The sequence below is a fragment of the Lissotriton helveticus genome, chromosome 2_1, assembly GCF_964261635.1.
Source record: "Lissotriton helveticus chromosome 2_1, aLisHel1.1, whole genome shotgun sequence".
In the NCBI taxonomy this organism is placed as follows: Eukaryota; Metazoa; Chordata; class Amphibia; order Caudata; family Salamandridae; genus Lissotriton; species Lissotriton helveticus.
The window spans coordinates 1,406,138,833-1,406,154,919 of NC_136059.1; the positions used below are offsets into that span (position 1 = coordinate 1,406,138,833).

The 16,087-nt window shown below is 46.9% G+C and overlaps 1 protein-coding gene across 3 annotated transcripts in view; it reads right to left on the minus strand.

Annotated features, from left to right (window-relative positions):
* Positions 1–16,087, minus strand: part of HOOK3 (hook microtubule tethering protein 3) — a 1,014,571-nt gene that overhangs the window by 259,658 nt on the left and 738,826 nt on the right. For all 3 annotated transcript variants that reach the window (XM_078676339.1, XM_078676338.1, XM_078676340.1), the window contains one exon: positions 10,195–10,282. In XM_078676339.1, the coding sequence (XP_078532465.1) occupies positions 10,195–10,282 (88 nt within the window). The remainder of the gene's footprint in view (positions 1–10,194; positions 10,283–16,087) is intronic.

Here is a 16,087-nt window from a genome sequence, read left to right on the forward strand (position 1 = left end):
CGCCACTCTGCACCGCCACCCTGCACCGCCACTCTGCACCGCCGCTCTTCCACTCTGCACCGCCACTCTGCACCGCCACTCTGCACCGCCACTCTGCACCGCCACTCTGCACCGCCACTCTGCACCGCCACCCTGCACCGCCACCCTGCACCGCCACCCTGCACCGCCACCCTGCACCGCCGCTCTTCCACTCTGCACCGCCACTCTGCACCGCCACTCTGCACCGCCACTCTGCACCGCCACTCTGCACCGCCACTCTGCACCGCCACCCTGCACCGCCGCTCTTCCACTCTGCACCGCCACTCTGCACCGCCACTCTTCCACTCTGCACCGCCGCTCTTCCACTCTGCACCGCCACTCTGCACCGCCACTCTGCACCGCCACTCTGCACCGCCACTCTGCACCGCCACTCTGCACCGCCACTCTGCACCGCCACTCTGCACCGCCACTCTGCACCGCCACTCTGCACCGCCACTCTGCACCGCCACTCTGCACCGCCACTCTGCACCGCCACTCTGCACCGCCACTCTGCACCGCCACTCTGCACCGCCACCCTGCACCGCCACTCTGCACCGCCGCTCTTCCACTCTGCACCGCCACTCTGCACCGCCACTCTGCACCGCCACTCTGCACCGCCACCCTGCACCGCCACTCTGCACCGCCGCTCTTCCACTCTGCACCGCCACTCTGCACCGCCACTCTGCACCGCCACTCTGCACCGCCACTCTGCACCGCCGCTCTTCCACTCTGCACCGCCACTCTGCACCGCCACTCTGCACCGCCACTCTGCACCGCCACTCTGCACCGCCACTCTGCACCGCCACCCTGCACCGCCACCCTGCACCGCCACCCTGCACCGCCACTCTGCACCGCCACTCTGCACCGCCGCTCTTCCACTCTGCACCGCCACTCTGCACCGCCACTCTGCACCGCCACTCTGCACCGCCACTCTGCACCGCCACTCTGCACCGCCACTCTGCACCGCCACTCTGCACCGCCACTCTGCACCGCCGCTCTTCCACTCTGCACCGCCACTCTGCACCGCCACTCTGCACCGCCACCCTGCACCGCCACCCTGCACTGCCGCTCTTCCACTCTGCACCGCCACTCTGCACCGCCACTCTGCACCGCCACTCTGCACCGCCACTCTGCACCGCCACTCTGCACCGCCACTCTGCACCGCCACTCTGCACCGCCACTCTGCACCGCCACCCTGCACCGCCACTCTGCACCGCCACTCCGCACCGCCACTCTGCACCGCCACTCTGCACCGCCACTCTGCACCGCCACTCTGCACCGCCACTCTGCACCGCCACTCTGCACCGCCACTCTGCACCGCCACTCTGCACCGCCACTCTGCACCACCACTCTGCACCACCACTCTGCACCACCACTCTGCACCACCACTCTGCACTCAGCACCACCACTCTGCACCGCCACTCTGCACCACCGCACCGCCACTCTGCACCACCGCACCGCCACTCTGCACCGCCACTCTGCACCGCCACTCTGCACCGCCACTCTGCACCGCCACTCTGCACTGCCACTCTGCACCACCGCACCGCCACTCTGCACCGCCACTCTGCTGTCACTGGCACAACCCTTACCCACCCACCCCCAACAATGTGAGGGATCAGAAAAGGCGCGTAGAACGGGGATGATCTGGTGGAAAAGGCTCGATGACTTGTGTGCACAGGAGCCAATAAATGTATGGATTAATTGACCCAGTTCCCAGCGAGGATTCTCCAGACACAGGGGACTGCATAAACATAGTTATACAGTATATCAACCTCACTCCCTAGCTCAAACACATACATCCCCAAGTTCTTAAGTACTAAGTAGTCACTCACAAACTTCGAACGCTCACGAGCATTACACACGCACTGTCATCCGCCATTAAGATCACCTGATCAAATCTCACGCGCCTCTGGGGCGACCCTCCCTCCTCCCAGCCGTGTTAAGTATACCAAGTGTCAGAGTGTCAGCCTTACTCTGAGGCACTGGCATCTGTGTGCCGTGTCCTTATTTTCAGGAAAATATACAAAGGCAGTGATGTTGGGGCCATTGACACCAAGTGTGCAGGAGTGTAAGTGTGCATTGCACAAATCCCCAGCTGATCTGCGCAACTGCAAGACACGGGGTGAGGATACTTTCCGATGGTGACAAAAGTTTACAGAGTGTATACAGGAAAGTAGGCTCCCGAAAGACCTGCATCACACATCTGCCCCTACAGCACAAAGTCAGCCACAGGGACACTTTCCTGCAACAACAAACTATATGTGCCTGTAGTCTTGCCCCGCCCCTCGCTGCTGCCATGCCATGCCCATGGGTGCCTGTCGAGTGAGGCTGCACGGGTGCTGTGGCGGGTTTCCGTGCTTTGGATTTCATCTCAGCGCTTTAAAAAAAAAACACCCATGCTTTTTCCTGCTCTCCGCGGTTGCTCCTACGAGTGTGCAGCACCCCTCCCTCCTCCACTGTAACACGAGCCCCCCTCCCCTGCACGTCCCATCAGAGACTGGCAGAGGCAAGGCAGACAACAGGATTCACTTTAGTAACTGCTAGTGAATGCCCCATCATGTCCTCTACAAAGCCACCCTCCGTGCGTGCCCCGATCACGGTGGCTGTGAGGGGCGGTGCACTCCCTGGCCGCCCGGAACAATCTTCCAGATACTTTACTTGTGTGCCCTGGAGGAGAGGATGGTAGAAAAATTGGTAGGGGGCTGAGAGTGCTTGCCGGGCCTTCAGCGGCAACCAAGTGATCGCGAACTACAAACAAGAACAAGGAAGCTGCGCGCTGAGCGCTGCAGAATTGTGAACGCGCCCGGCCATCTGGATTCACTAACGGAGGCACCCTGACAGCTCCTAATTATAATTTATGTACTTCTTTGCGCGAGCACGAACGAAATATGCCCAAAATGGCGGAACAAAACTACATTTACCCTATCACTTCAAGCCTATTAAAACGAAAACACAAGGAAGACGAATCACTGGCCAGATGACAGAAAACGCTAAGGAATGTGTGGAATTCCTCTCCCCAAGGCCCTAGGAGATACTTCTTTTTTTCTTGTAACATTAGGATCTCGAAACTCCTCCGCCACTTACAGTGGGGAGGAGTCCGAGCCCTAAAAAAGGGGATAGAGGAAATCCTAAGTGTTATCATCCCATATCTCTCCTTGACTCCACATCGAAATTGATGGGGAGAGTCCTACTGGGAAGACTAGAAACCTGGGCCACTGAGAATAACATTCTCTGAGGCCCAGTATGGGTTTAGGAGAGGAATAGGGACAATAGAACAATGTGTAAATCTGGAACTTCTGGTGGGAAAGTATACCCAAGCAAAAGGGGGGTCCCTACATCTTTATTTTGTGAACCTCACCAGTGATTTTGACCTGGTAAATCATAATAAATTATGGCAAACACTGGTTGAGATAGGTGCTCCCAAAGAGATTGTTGTTTATTTATCCCAGATTTATACTTGTTATCCAGGGTTTGATTTGGTTTAAAAGGCGACTGCACCCCCGATTTTAGGGTAACACGTGGCATAAGACACGGGTGCGTTTTAGCACCTCTCTTATTCTCACTATATATAAACAACGTTGACCGTTGCCTATTGTTTCTTAAGACTGATGCATCGAGAGTGGGACCTCGCCCTATCCCCGTGCTCCTTTACACAGATGATGCCATTCTTATCTCAAGGACAGCAAATGGTTTGCAATGCCTAATTGAGAATTTTGCCCATTTTATGACTGAAAGGGATTTAAAAGTGAATCTAACTAAAACTTTTGGACAAGACCTCTGGCAATAATAAAAATGATTAAAAAGCATTACGTGGACGGCATCGCGATCGAGAGAGTTTCAAGTTTTACCTACTTGGGTTTATTGTTTAATGAAAATGGTACATGGGGCTCTCCTATTAATTTATCAAATCTAAAATTTATACAGAGGGTATTTTTAGATTCTCGAAAAAAATAGGAAATAAACCTATAAGGGAAATGCTCATGCTTTATAGAAGTAAGGCTATTTTGACTGCATGTTATGATGCAGCACTATGGGGGAGAGCAAATATTGCCATCCTCCAAACGCAGGAGAATACGTTTTTAAAACGTTTACTAGCAGTTCCAAGCTCTACTACAAACTGTCTAGTCCATAGAGAATTGTCTGTCCCTTACATTAGTGATTTTATAAAAACAGCAGGGTTGACATTATGGCATGGGATTTGGATGCGTGAAGAAGCTGGGTTTACAAAGAGTATAATACTCGACTGCTTGGCCTTAGACAGGAGTAGGGATATATTGTGGCTTGAATATATACAAACTTTACTAAAAAGCTGCAAATTAACTCCAGAGCCCAAGGAACCCATGTCATTTGCAGAATATAGTAAGAGAGAAATGAAAACAAGGCTTATTGCTGCAATGGACTTGGTAAGGGTGGGCGAGCATGGTGCAAAACAAAGTGTTGTTTCTTACTATGAACGCCCCGCTTTTATGGGCATACAACCGTACCTTGTTATGGTTAGAAATGTCCAGCAGAGGTTCCTACTGACCAGATTAAGATTTGGTATTTTACATTATTTGGTTGCGTTCCCGAAGACAAGGAGAAGGTACCATGTATTACCAAATTGTCCATGCGATGGAAAATATTCCCAGACCACGCTGCATTTTTTATTATTTTGTGACTTTTATAGGGACATTCGTAAACTCGTTTTGAAACCTCTTTTTAAAGCAAATACATATTACCATTACAAAGAAGCTTTTAACATTATATGTAATTTGGAGGACGAAAAAATTATGAGTGCTGTATGTAACTTCATTCAATTGTCAATAAGGAAAAGAAAGGCTTTCTCCCATTTAGAGGTTTTAACCTATGAAAATCATGTGAACTGAAGATGGATATTAAACATGCATAATACCTTAAATGAGCTACAACCAAAATTGAATGCACTTTATGTACCACACAAGATGATTTCCTTATAATACTAATGAATGTATAAGATTTTAATGAATTTTTACTAAATTTCCTCCTTGGATCTATATTGAAATATGGACAGCATCTGCAAATTGATTTATACATTTTTCATCATGTGTTTTTAGTATTCTTTTATGGTCATAAAAAATGTACTGAATAAAGCTTTTTGAATTTGAAACACTACTGTCTATAAGCAATTCCTTGACCTAAACAGTAATCATAAAATAGTTGATTTAAGTCATTTCTATAGTGGGTGCTAAGCCAGCTTGTTCGATCCTTCACGGAACACCCAACAGTAACTTGTCCTTCTAGACTAGAGAATCCGAAAGAAAATAAACGTTTTGCTTTGGCAAGGGAGGCTGCCAGTTATTAAACGCTACCAAGAACAGAAGAAACCCTACGGTTTCAGACAAATGTACCTGTGGTGCAAGAGAGGACCGTGCACACCTGTAATTACAATTAGATTTATATAGCGCTTAATACCCCTAAAGGGATGTCAACGCGATTTAAGGCATGTAGCTCGCTACTCCGGAACCCAAGGTTAGTGGTTAGTCCAGTGGTTATTGTTGTTTATAGTGATTAGTAATGTGCTCTCAAGAGAAATTGCATTCATTTACTTCAGTTACTTGCTATATATTAATACCAGGTATGTGTGATCATTAGTGGGGGCTAGGTGGTTTCAGGTGAACGGTTGGCGAGATGGATAGGCAGGCAGAGATAAGTTAATGTTAGATTACATGGATAGGGATTTAAAGAGAAGAGGTTGTGAAATATACAATGAGGTATCAGCTAATTGCAGAATTACAAAAAAAGGACTGGGCAGACAGGCAAGGGACAGAGGAGACTTGTTTTATTGAACTACTATTCTTAGAAATAGAAGATATGCTGAGGATGGAAGCCAAGAAGAGGATCACTCTGAAGAAAGAAAGGAGAGGATTCAAACAAGAGTAAACCAATGTCATTTTTTAATGCAATGTTTAGGAGTATAGTGGGAGAATGCTTTCTGAGTCAGCAAGTAGTCAGAGAATGTAAGCTGTCGAGAGTATACATAGTGTTCTATATCCAGGGTAAACAGCTCTAACGTGATTGCAAGCATATACATCATCATTCAAACATTAAGAGCCTGAGATATTGCAAAAAAGTGTGATGCTCATTTAAGGTGCTTCTGTGCCGCCCGAATCAGTACGGCTTAGAGAGGGCGTGAGGCAACGTCCAGAGCAGCTGAATTGGGAGCCGGGGAACACGGCACAAGTCACTGCGTCAACTCAACATCCTACGACTCCGTATCCTCGTGCCTACAAAACCAGAGTGTCTCTGTGCAATGCAACTGCCGCCCATGACAAGCACTCCAACACCATCCTCTCGAGCTTGTGCTATACAATATGAAAGACAAAAGGAGGCTGGACCCAGGGCAATGCAGATGTGGGGCCAGGGACTTGCTTATTAAGAGGCTGATATGGAGGCCATTTGTTGGTGGCTGCTGCAGGGGGGTGTCCTGAGGGGGAGTGGTGGGGGGGTGAGATGGCACCGAAGTTGGATAGCCCATTCCTCCCTCTTATCTGTTCCTGGTTCAACACCCCTTCCTAGGTGTGGAGGAGGCCCTAACACCCATGTAAAGAAACAAGGAGCTAAGAGGAGACAATAAGAGTGGGCGATACCCCGGTGAATGCAGCAGAACAGCTGCATCTTGAGTCAGGGGGGGGGGGTTTAATCCATGCCAAATGGAAATGAAAGAGGCCCACAGAAAGGAAGGGCTGACATCCGAACTAAGGGGGAAGGAAAGGAACACAGGGATGGAACCAAGGTAGAAAAGAGCAAAAGATGAAGGAACTGAGTGCTAAGAGAAAGAGACAATGGACGAAAGCAAGTGGGTGAATGGGCAATCAGATAAGGGGCAAGTGTGCAGCGAGGAAGCAGATGGAATGATTGTAGAGAACAGATCTCCAAGAGAAGTTACACTGTGCAACCGCACAAACATGCATATGCCCAACGGACAAAGCATGCGTATCCCACAACACATATACACATGCACAGATCTCTCTGTGAAACTGGGACACAGTCAGCAAGGCTGCTAATACACTGTCCATCCAAAACAGACTCCAGAACACTTGCTCTGCACTGCACAATAGGATAGTACGCCAAATAGACGCACTCTGCAAAGCTGTAACTACACAAAACATGACAGTCCACTGGCATAAACCCCCCGCATATATTACACCAAACAGTCACTATAACAATTTGGCAAAATCATAAAGTAGCATCAAAATACAGACACTCCCCACCCCCGGTCAGGTCCAACTCAATAAGTAAGATCTAACAGCAGCCGAGTGACCTTTCAAATGTAACAAAAGCAATTGACCTATATTTAAGGATAAGTTGTGACATCCAGGGGAAGCCCAAAAGGCAACAGAAGTATCGGCATGTGTTCGAGGAACAGCTTTCATGAGATTTTAGGACGTTTAAATAAGACTTATTTTTAACTGTATCATTTAATCGCTTTGTGATGTTAGCGATTTGAGCATTATTTGCGCCTTTGTCCCTAATAATCCTTGTGTGAAAGGCAGCTATGCTCTAGACTGTGGAACAAAAGCACTTTAATGAATTCAATCCAATTAAATCTTCTAATTGGAAACAAAAGTGTCAACTTTCTAGTTTTACAGCCATGTATCGTTTCGCTTTTTAGTTGCTCTGAAGTTTTATCAATGGGGGACCATCAATCAATGATGCTGCCAATTCTGGATGAGTGCAGATATAGGCACTATTGTTTCCACATAGATTGCCTCTCATTCCAATGATTACTTTAAGATACATGGAGGGGGCTGCATTTACCTTGTATCAGTCCTTTTTGAGTAAGAAATCTTCTTTCTGTTTTGAATGCTACTCTATATCTTTTGATGTTCATCAGGGCTCTTTTCCAGTCAAGGATTTATAGTTAATGTAGATGTTTGGTCTTTGGGAGTCTTCGTTCTCTTGTTTGTTACTCATGTTTCACTCTAACACCAACAGCATTCAAGTCTACCTTTTCAGGTATATAATTAAAAGTTTACATCTCTTTTCAACGAGTGTTTAGTGAAAGTCTACGACAGCACAAGAGCAAATTTGCGTGAACCGGACATACACAAAACTGATCTGCTCCTAATTTGTCACTAGAAGATCTCTGGAGTTCTTCAGTCCGACTATAATCTGGGGCACTTTTTCAAAGCCAATGGCCTCTATTAGCAACTGCATATTTTTCCTTTTATTTTACAAACCACCACCTAATGACCGGCAATGCTCCTGTGTGTGCCTGAATGGAACACAGTAAGGTGCTTCATTTGGAAATTCTAACTGCACATGCAAAGATGTTGCACCAGTTGTGGAATTTAGCTCTTAGTAAACAGCGTACATATTTTTGAACAGATGTCCTGGTTTTCAAGATACATTGGCTCTACTTGCCGCAGAGTATTCGGAACCAAGTACTCTACTGCTCAAAAAATGATGAAACCAGTAGGGTCCTGCATGCAAGTAGGGAAAACTAAAAGCCTTAATTATCCTCACAAATGGGATATAAATAAACATCTGCTATAATTTAATTGTTCAAGAAACATATTGGTGGAACGGCCTTCCCAGCTGTGGCCTCCAACTTAAGAGTAGCTCTTAAGTTCTTAAACACTGATGAGAAGAATAAGCATAACTAGAGGGTACAGATGGATGGCCTGGCATGACATGGTAGGAATCAAGTAACTGACCATGATAGAACCTTCTGCTACAAGTTCACTCTTTCAACATTCATTGTGTTGAACCAGCATTTTCAGGTCTGCCCCGCACTACATGGATGCATTATAGATCTACTTGTGCTTTATCCAAACACATGGAACTCCAGAGAGGCTATAAAGACTGTTTGTAGTTTAGGCATCTTGGCCATTGCAGCAGAATATAGGCATCCTATGAGGGCAGTGTTAACTGGTGTCAGCAAGCTACAGCACTCACAGCCGGCTTCTGTAACATATAGCAAAACTATCAATCACTGCTCTTCTTGACGGGTGAATAAAGCACTGGAATAATCCTGAGCAGCATCCAAGCAGTACAGGCTACATACCTACACTACATACCTACAATCCAGTTATAAAAATTCCATCTATAAAGACACAAAAAACGGAAGAGGAAAATAAAATAAACCTTGATTCTATATGGGAAACCCTTAATGGTTTTAAGATTGCCCTCACACACTAATTGGTGTTATGCTTCATCATAGGGCATATTACAACACTCTGGCACAAGCCAATGCTCAGAGTGGAGAAATAAAACGTTGTTTTTCTAAGGGCAAAAATAGCCCTCCAAAAGTGAGGTCCTCAAAAGTCAAAAACCTAAAAACTATTTAAGAGTGCCCACCTTATTTTATTCTGGGTCTCTCTTGGCAGGGTTAAAAAATGTCAGTCGAAAATGCCTGCACAGTTAGTACCCTGTACCCCTAAATATTGTGTTCATCAACATGTTTCGGCCTTCCAACCCCCTTCAGGGTCGACGGTCTTCGTCAGGATGAAGATTCCTGTTCTTATTCTCCTCACTGTTCATGCTAAGTGGAAATAGGGGATCAAGCCCTGGCCATCCTTGTCAATTCCGGACACAAACTCAGGCACTAACGGAGTATCACTAAAATCATCCTAAAACCGGGGTAAGAGTGGGATTGTCGCCCTGTAGAAGCACGTCATTCAAGGGTCTGACACCCCCTTCAGGCCACTCGCTTCCCTTCGATTTGTGTGTTTATGTATGTGCTAAGGAAGGATAAAGGAAGGGTGGTACCTCTCGCCCCTTCATTTAGTGTGTGCTGGATAGAAATTCTATATCATAATGTGTCTACTAAAGAGGAGACTACAGTGTGTTATCCTCTGTGTCTGAACAAGAAGCATTATCAGACAATACTGATGGGAACACCTGGTTGAATAGAAATAAGGGACTTGATCTTCGCAGTCCTCCGAAAGTAGTTTTTTGTGTTCTTTTGCACAATCTGTAAGTAACCAAATACTTGAAATGATACCACAAAAGTGCAGTATTTTAGAGAGCAATCAATACATTATATTACATCACCATACCGTTGTACATTCTCTCAATAGATTTTTAAAAATGCATAGCCATTCCAGGACGAGGGCCACTGAAGGAAAAACATTAACGTTTTCAGTGCACATAAACCAATAGAGCTTGCTAGCAGCGGAATAACAAATTTTAAAAAGGCAATACACCCCTACTTACATCTTCAGCTTTTGACCCTTGGTCCTGCAAGGACTTCTGAAGCTCTTCTACTTGAGACTGCAGCTCCAAAAACCTCTGATTTACCAATCTAAAATTAGACGGAATGAAATACTTATTTATAAGGTTCAAAAGGAAAGAAAACAGCTATCTATTTTTCATTGGAAGATCGAAAGGTTTGATTTAGTTGATCTGAGCATATGAGAAAGGTTAATCATTGCCACAATTCCACAATCAGTACCACAATTTCTTTTTTATACAGGCTTTCAGTCCGTCTTCTCAAGAGACGTTTATGCATATATATAAAAATTTACATTTAATCAAGGCAGAGAGTTTTATGCTTCAAGCTTTGACATCATGTCAGGAAGACTGGCAAGTTCAAAAGCAGCCTTAAGTCCGAATTTTTATAAGGAAGCAAAAAGTAAACATGAATTACAACATAAACAGCTGGAAACCTAGAACAGTGCAGTCACTCATTATATTCTCTCGGGTCATGAATGTTAAGTCATAAGGATTAGAGAGTAGTATCCTTTGGGAAGCCTTGATCTGATGCACTGAAAATGCTAAGAACTGGAATATGCATAGCTGAAGAGGCTGGTGGGGCCCAATTGGTGGCTTGTGGCTCTCAATAAATGCCCAAACCAAATCAATAAAATAGTCCTTTCCAGTAAATATATTGAACTGACAAACATTTTGATCCAAACAGGCATGGCATATGCTTTGAGGAAAACAGAGGTATTTATTTATAAGGCAACGTGTAAAGTCAAGAGAAAGGTAAATCGATTTGAGAGCTACAGTAGGATGGGAAAACAAGCACTAGTGAGTTTAGCACCTATGGAGCGAGAGAAATACTCCATCACCTTCAATGTTCTTTGCCGAGGGTGTTGGGTGTCCAAACGGTAAACACATTTACTGAAACTCATCGAGTCTAATGGCCCTTTTATCTCACAGAATGAAAACTATCGACTTTCAAAGAAAGTCAATGAAATGTAAACTTCTGTGATTTGTGCATTGCCCTGGGTTTGGTTTACAGTCTCAAAATCTTCGAGCTGGTAAGAGAACTGAGTGCACTGCACTTTGATACAATTTTTAGATTGGGTTGTTACACCTAGTCGCCATGACAACACCGGGATGTAAATGGCATCTTAACAGAATATTAATATAGAAGTAGTATGCATTAGAAATCAACTTTAACAATAGTTTCAATTAAGGAGTTAGCTTACAGTCCCCGAGTACTGAATGGTGTTAGTGCCCAAGTCAGTCAGCTAGATTTAAATTGACCATTATTCCTGCAGTGTACAACCACCATACATTTCTTTGTTATCTGGGTTAGTTTTCAATTTATTTGGAATAGTAGTTTGCCCATTAACAGAAGGTAGTGAAAATTGTTGTACGCAATACCCAACAAATACTTGAGTTGCAAAGATTTGGAATAAAGAAATGAATAGATGTGACCAGAGCATAGTATATTTTGTTGCAAAGGACAGCCCGAGAGATCGTTCTTTTCTGCACAGCACGACCCTTCTGCGCTCCTACGTACCGGGTTGATTGGTCATCCACCCGGAACTGTTTTGTGCGGTCAAGGAAGAACTACAACACTCTTCTTGGGTCCAGACGGTGGATTAGCTCCTCTTATTTAGAAGTATGCAGATGAGCGTATAAAGTGGGCAGTGTGACAGATTGCCCAACGTTAAATAGTGTAAACCACTTTAGGTAAGAAAGAGGCCCTCGTGCGAAGCACCAATTTGTCAGGTAAAGAGGCCTGGATGACAGAGCCTGCAATCAGATCACCCTACAGGCAAATGGTATTGCAACTAAAATGGTTGTTTTGATGGTAAGCAGCTTGATGGGGCAGTTGTGCATTGATTCGAATGGAGCACACATCAGGAAGGTGGGAACCAAATTAAGGTCCTTCAGAGGCATGATGAAAGGGGCAGGAGAAACCATACGTACAAGCCCCTTGAGAAATCTATATAAAACAGGGGATTTAAATAGAGAGAGATGGTCTGGCAGCCTAAAAAAGGCAGACAGGGCTCAAAGGTACCCAGAAGAGATCCCTGCTGGGCAAAGGTCAGAATAAAGAGGAAGATCTAAGAGAGAGAAACAAAGAGTTTCAGTAGATCTTTCAGTACAATATTGTACAAATGTGTTCCACTTGCATGCATGCATGGTCTATGTGGAGGGTAACCTGACCGCCAAAATAGCATTTGACCTTTCTCCCGAAGTTTGCAATGTTATCAACTACCACTGCTCAATCTCCACACAAAAAAGTGTAGAGTTGACAGGTTCAGGTGGAGGACCCTCTAGTGCTGCTACAACAGAAGAACCTCCCGAAGGGGCAGCCTGATTGAAGGATCGATACACTATTGGAAAAGCTCTGGATACCAGACTCTCTGTGCCCAGTCCAGAGCCATAAGAATGTCTTGTGCCCAGTTACTTCTGATCTTCTTGAACACTCTGGACAGGAGTGGTATGGGAAAAGGCGTACAGGAGGCCTGAGCTCCACTTGAGACAAAAAGCATAGCCGAGCAAGTGCTGTATTTGAAACTCCAGTGCACAAAACCACTGACATTGCACTGACATTGCACATTCTCGGCGGAGGTGAACAGATCTAACCAAGATTCTCCCCACTGCTGAAAGAGACTTACGTCACCTCCGTGTGGAGATGCAATTTATGATCAGCTAGGCATCGAGCACAGAGAACCTGCCACGTGTTGAACCACCAAGGATATGCCCTGCTGTTCCAGCCATGTCCAGACCTCTTGGTAAATGGCCCACAACATCATCCACCCTGCTTGCTGCAGTACCGCATAGCGGTAGTATTGTCAGAGAACACTTGAACCAGCTTTCCAGTTATTGAAGGAAGAAAGGCTTTCAATGCTAAACGAATCGCTCGGAGTTCCAGCAAGTTGATGTGGAGTCTGGATCCTGACAGAGACCAGAGTCCTTTGATCGTCACCTCTCCCAAGATGGCTGTCCCATCCAAGGAGTGACGGGTCTGTCACGACTGTATGATCAAGCTATGGAAGGGAGAGGGGTCTGCCTCTGACCCAATTGCAGTTGGTCAGCCACCACTGCAGGTCCTGTGCAGTTATCTCAGAGATCTGAACCATGTCAGAGAGATTCCTCTGATGTTGCGCCCACTGGAACTTCAGGTCCCACTACAGGGCAGCCCACATATGCCATCTGGCATGAGTCAGAAGGAGGATGCAGAAGGTAATGAAGCCCAGAAGCCTCAGAGTCATTCTCACCAAAATCCAGGATAGAGGCTGAAACATCAGTATCATAGGCTGAATATCCTGGACTCGTGGTTTGGATGGATAAGCCTGAGACTGCGCCGTGTTCATAGCAGCTCCAATGAAAGGGAGCGCCTGAGAGGGAGTTAGGTGTGACTTCAGCACGTTGATAGTGAACCCCAGCAAATGCAGGAGGTTCACCGTTGTCTGGAGGTGGGAGATGAGTAGCTGTTAAAGGCTCCCTCATCCCCCAGCTGTCGTCTAGATAAGGAAAGAATGGCAAGCCTCATCTGCGCAGATAGGCTGCGAAGATCGCCATCACCTTGGTGAACACCCCCAGGGCAATGTAAGGCGAAAGGGGAGCACAGTGAACTGGAAGTGCTGTGGCCTACCCTAAACCGCAGATATCGCTAGTGAGCAGGCAGGACGGGAATGTCAAAATAAAATAAGTATCCTGCAAGTCCAGCACTACCATCCAGTCTTCTGGATCAAGAGAAAACAAGACCTGATACAGAGTGAGCATCCTGAACTTTTCCTTTTTGAGGAAATGGTTGAGGGCTCGCAGATCTAGGATAGGGTCAGGCCCTTTTCCTTTTTTAGGACCAGAAAGTAGAGGGAAACACAACTACAGCCTACTGATGATGCCGGAACCTTCTCTATGGATCCCTTAGCTAAGAGAGTCATGACTTCCCCCTGAAGCAAAGTCTGGTGATCCTCCATCAGCCGGTGCTAAGTTGGAGGCATGAGGGAAATGTAGTTTCAAATGGGAGGGAGTGGCCCCTTCGACTATCTGAAGAACCCATCTGTTGGACGTAAAGTTTTGCCAGTGGTGGAGATTGCTGATCCTTCCAACAACTGGCCGCTCATGATCTTGAAGGGCCGGACTCGGAGGGTTTGGATTGTGGGGAATAGGGGGTGGACTGACCAGACCTCTGTTCGCCCGACCCATGGGGCTGGAACGACCTGCGCTCACGGGCACGCAGAGGTTGCTGAAATTGTGCAGCCTTGTGGCTGGAATATGGCTGGCGCAGCTGAAAGCCCATTACGTAGCCAAGAAAGGAGCAAACAGCAGAGGGGGATGTGTGGCAACTGAGACTTGGCCATAGCACAGAAGTCCTTAAAGCGCTCTAGGGAGGGGAGGGCCCGGGGTTCCTCCAGGACCTGTGGCAACACATGGACAACCGTTTCCCAGAGCAAGCAGGAATAATGGCCCAAAAGGCATGCAGTGTTCACTGACCGCAATGCAAGGCTGGCTTAAGAAAAGATGTACTTACCCAATTCTCCAGCCTCTTGGATTCCCTATCCGGGGTTGCGAAGGGAACACAACTTGCGAAATAGAGGCTTAGTCCACAAAGCTCCCGGGGTAGGGTGAATGGTGAGGAAATGTGTGTCACCCGGTTCAGGCGGTAGCGGCAGGCGATTGTTCTAGTCACAAGATATACTGCGCTGGGCATGGACCAGGTTGCCAGAAGGACATCAGTCAAGGCCTCATTGAATGGCAGGAGGGGTTCCGAGGAGGAGACACCCAGCTGCAAGACCTCCGTCAAGATGTCCGTCTTGACTTCCACCGAAGGGAGTTGAAGGTCCAGGACCTCAGCAGCACTTCTCACCACCATAGCATATCAAGCTTCTTCTTCCACAGCCACGGTAGGGGGAAGAAAGCAGGCCAGAATCTGGAGAAGTATCCAGTCAACTGGCCTCCCTCATTTACTTACTGAAAAATGAGGGGACTGGGGAGGGCGTCCGGGCCGGAGCCGCTGGCGTGGGACCAGATGGAGCCCCCTCTGAGCTTGCGGGGACCGAACGTGCGCCGGCAGGGTCAGGCCGTCAAAATATGAGGCACATGGCATCATAGAATTCCTTGAGTTGGGTGGGGGGTTGCTCCAGCTCCCGGGAACAAGGAGAAGCGTGGAGAAGACTCAGGCGCAGGTTTAAATAAATAAGTCCTAGAATGCAGAGACTCTTCCGTTGCATCAGCCGACTGACAAGGGGAAGTCGAAGCAAGCTTCAACTTGTGTTTCTTACCTGACCAACTCAAAAACTTTGAGTCAGAGGACAAAGACTTAGGGCTCCCTGAGCAGTGCCTGGATCTTTCTCTCGACTAGGATAGAGAACAAAACCTCCAGGGCAAACAACGCGGTTCCGAGTGCCAGGCTGCAAGGAGCTTTAGGGACCGCTGCCTCAAAGCTTTCAGAGCCATTGCCCAGAAATCTGAGTACGACTTCAAATCGTGGTTGCGCTCCAGGCACCCAAGGCACAGCAGGGGTGGATCTGTTACCGAAATGGGGTGGTGACAGGTGCCACATGGCTTGAATCCAAAAGCCTTCTTAGACTTTCTGCACACCAAGAAATCATCAACAAAAAGTAAAAAAAGACCTGTCAAAAAGGGACAGAGGGTAGCTCTCTTAACAGATCTGCGCTCTGTGCTAACTGGTGCGGAAAGGAAAAAACTGACGTCAGCACACCGAGTTGGCACCTACATAGGTGACATGGAAGTTACAACGGGGGAGACCACGACCTCATGAAGAGCCAATCAATGCCACCTACCGGCATACAAGTTTACTGCTAGAAGGAAAATCTTCCAGATCCAGTCTCACGTCTGGGAAATTCGAAGGTAAGGAATCTGTGGCTAGATGTCTCTATCAGATATGTATGTAAAT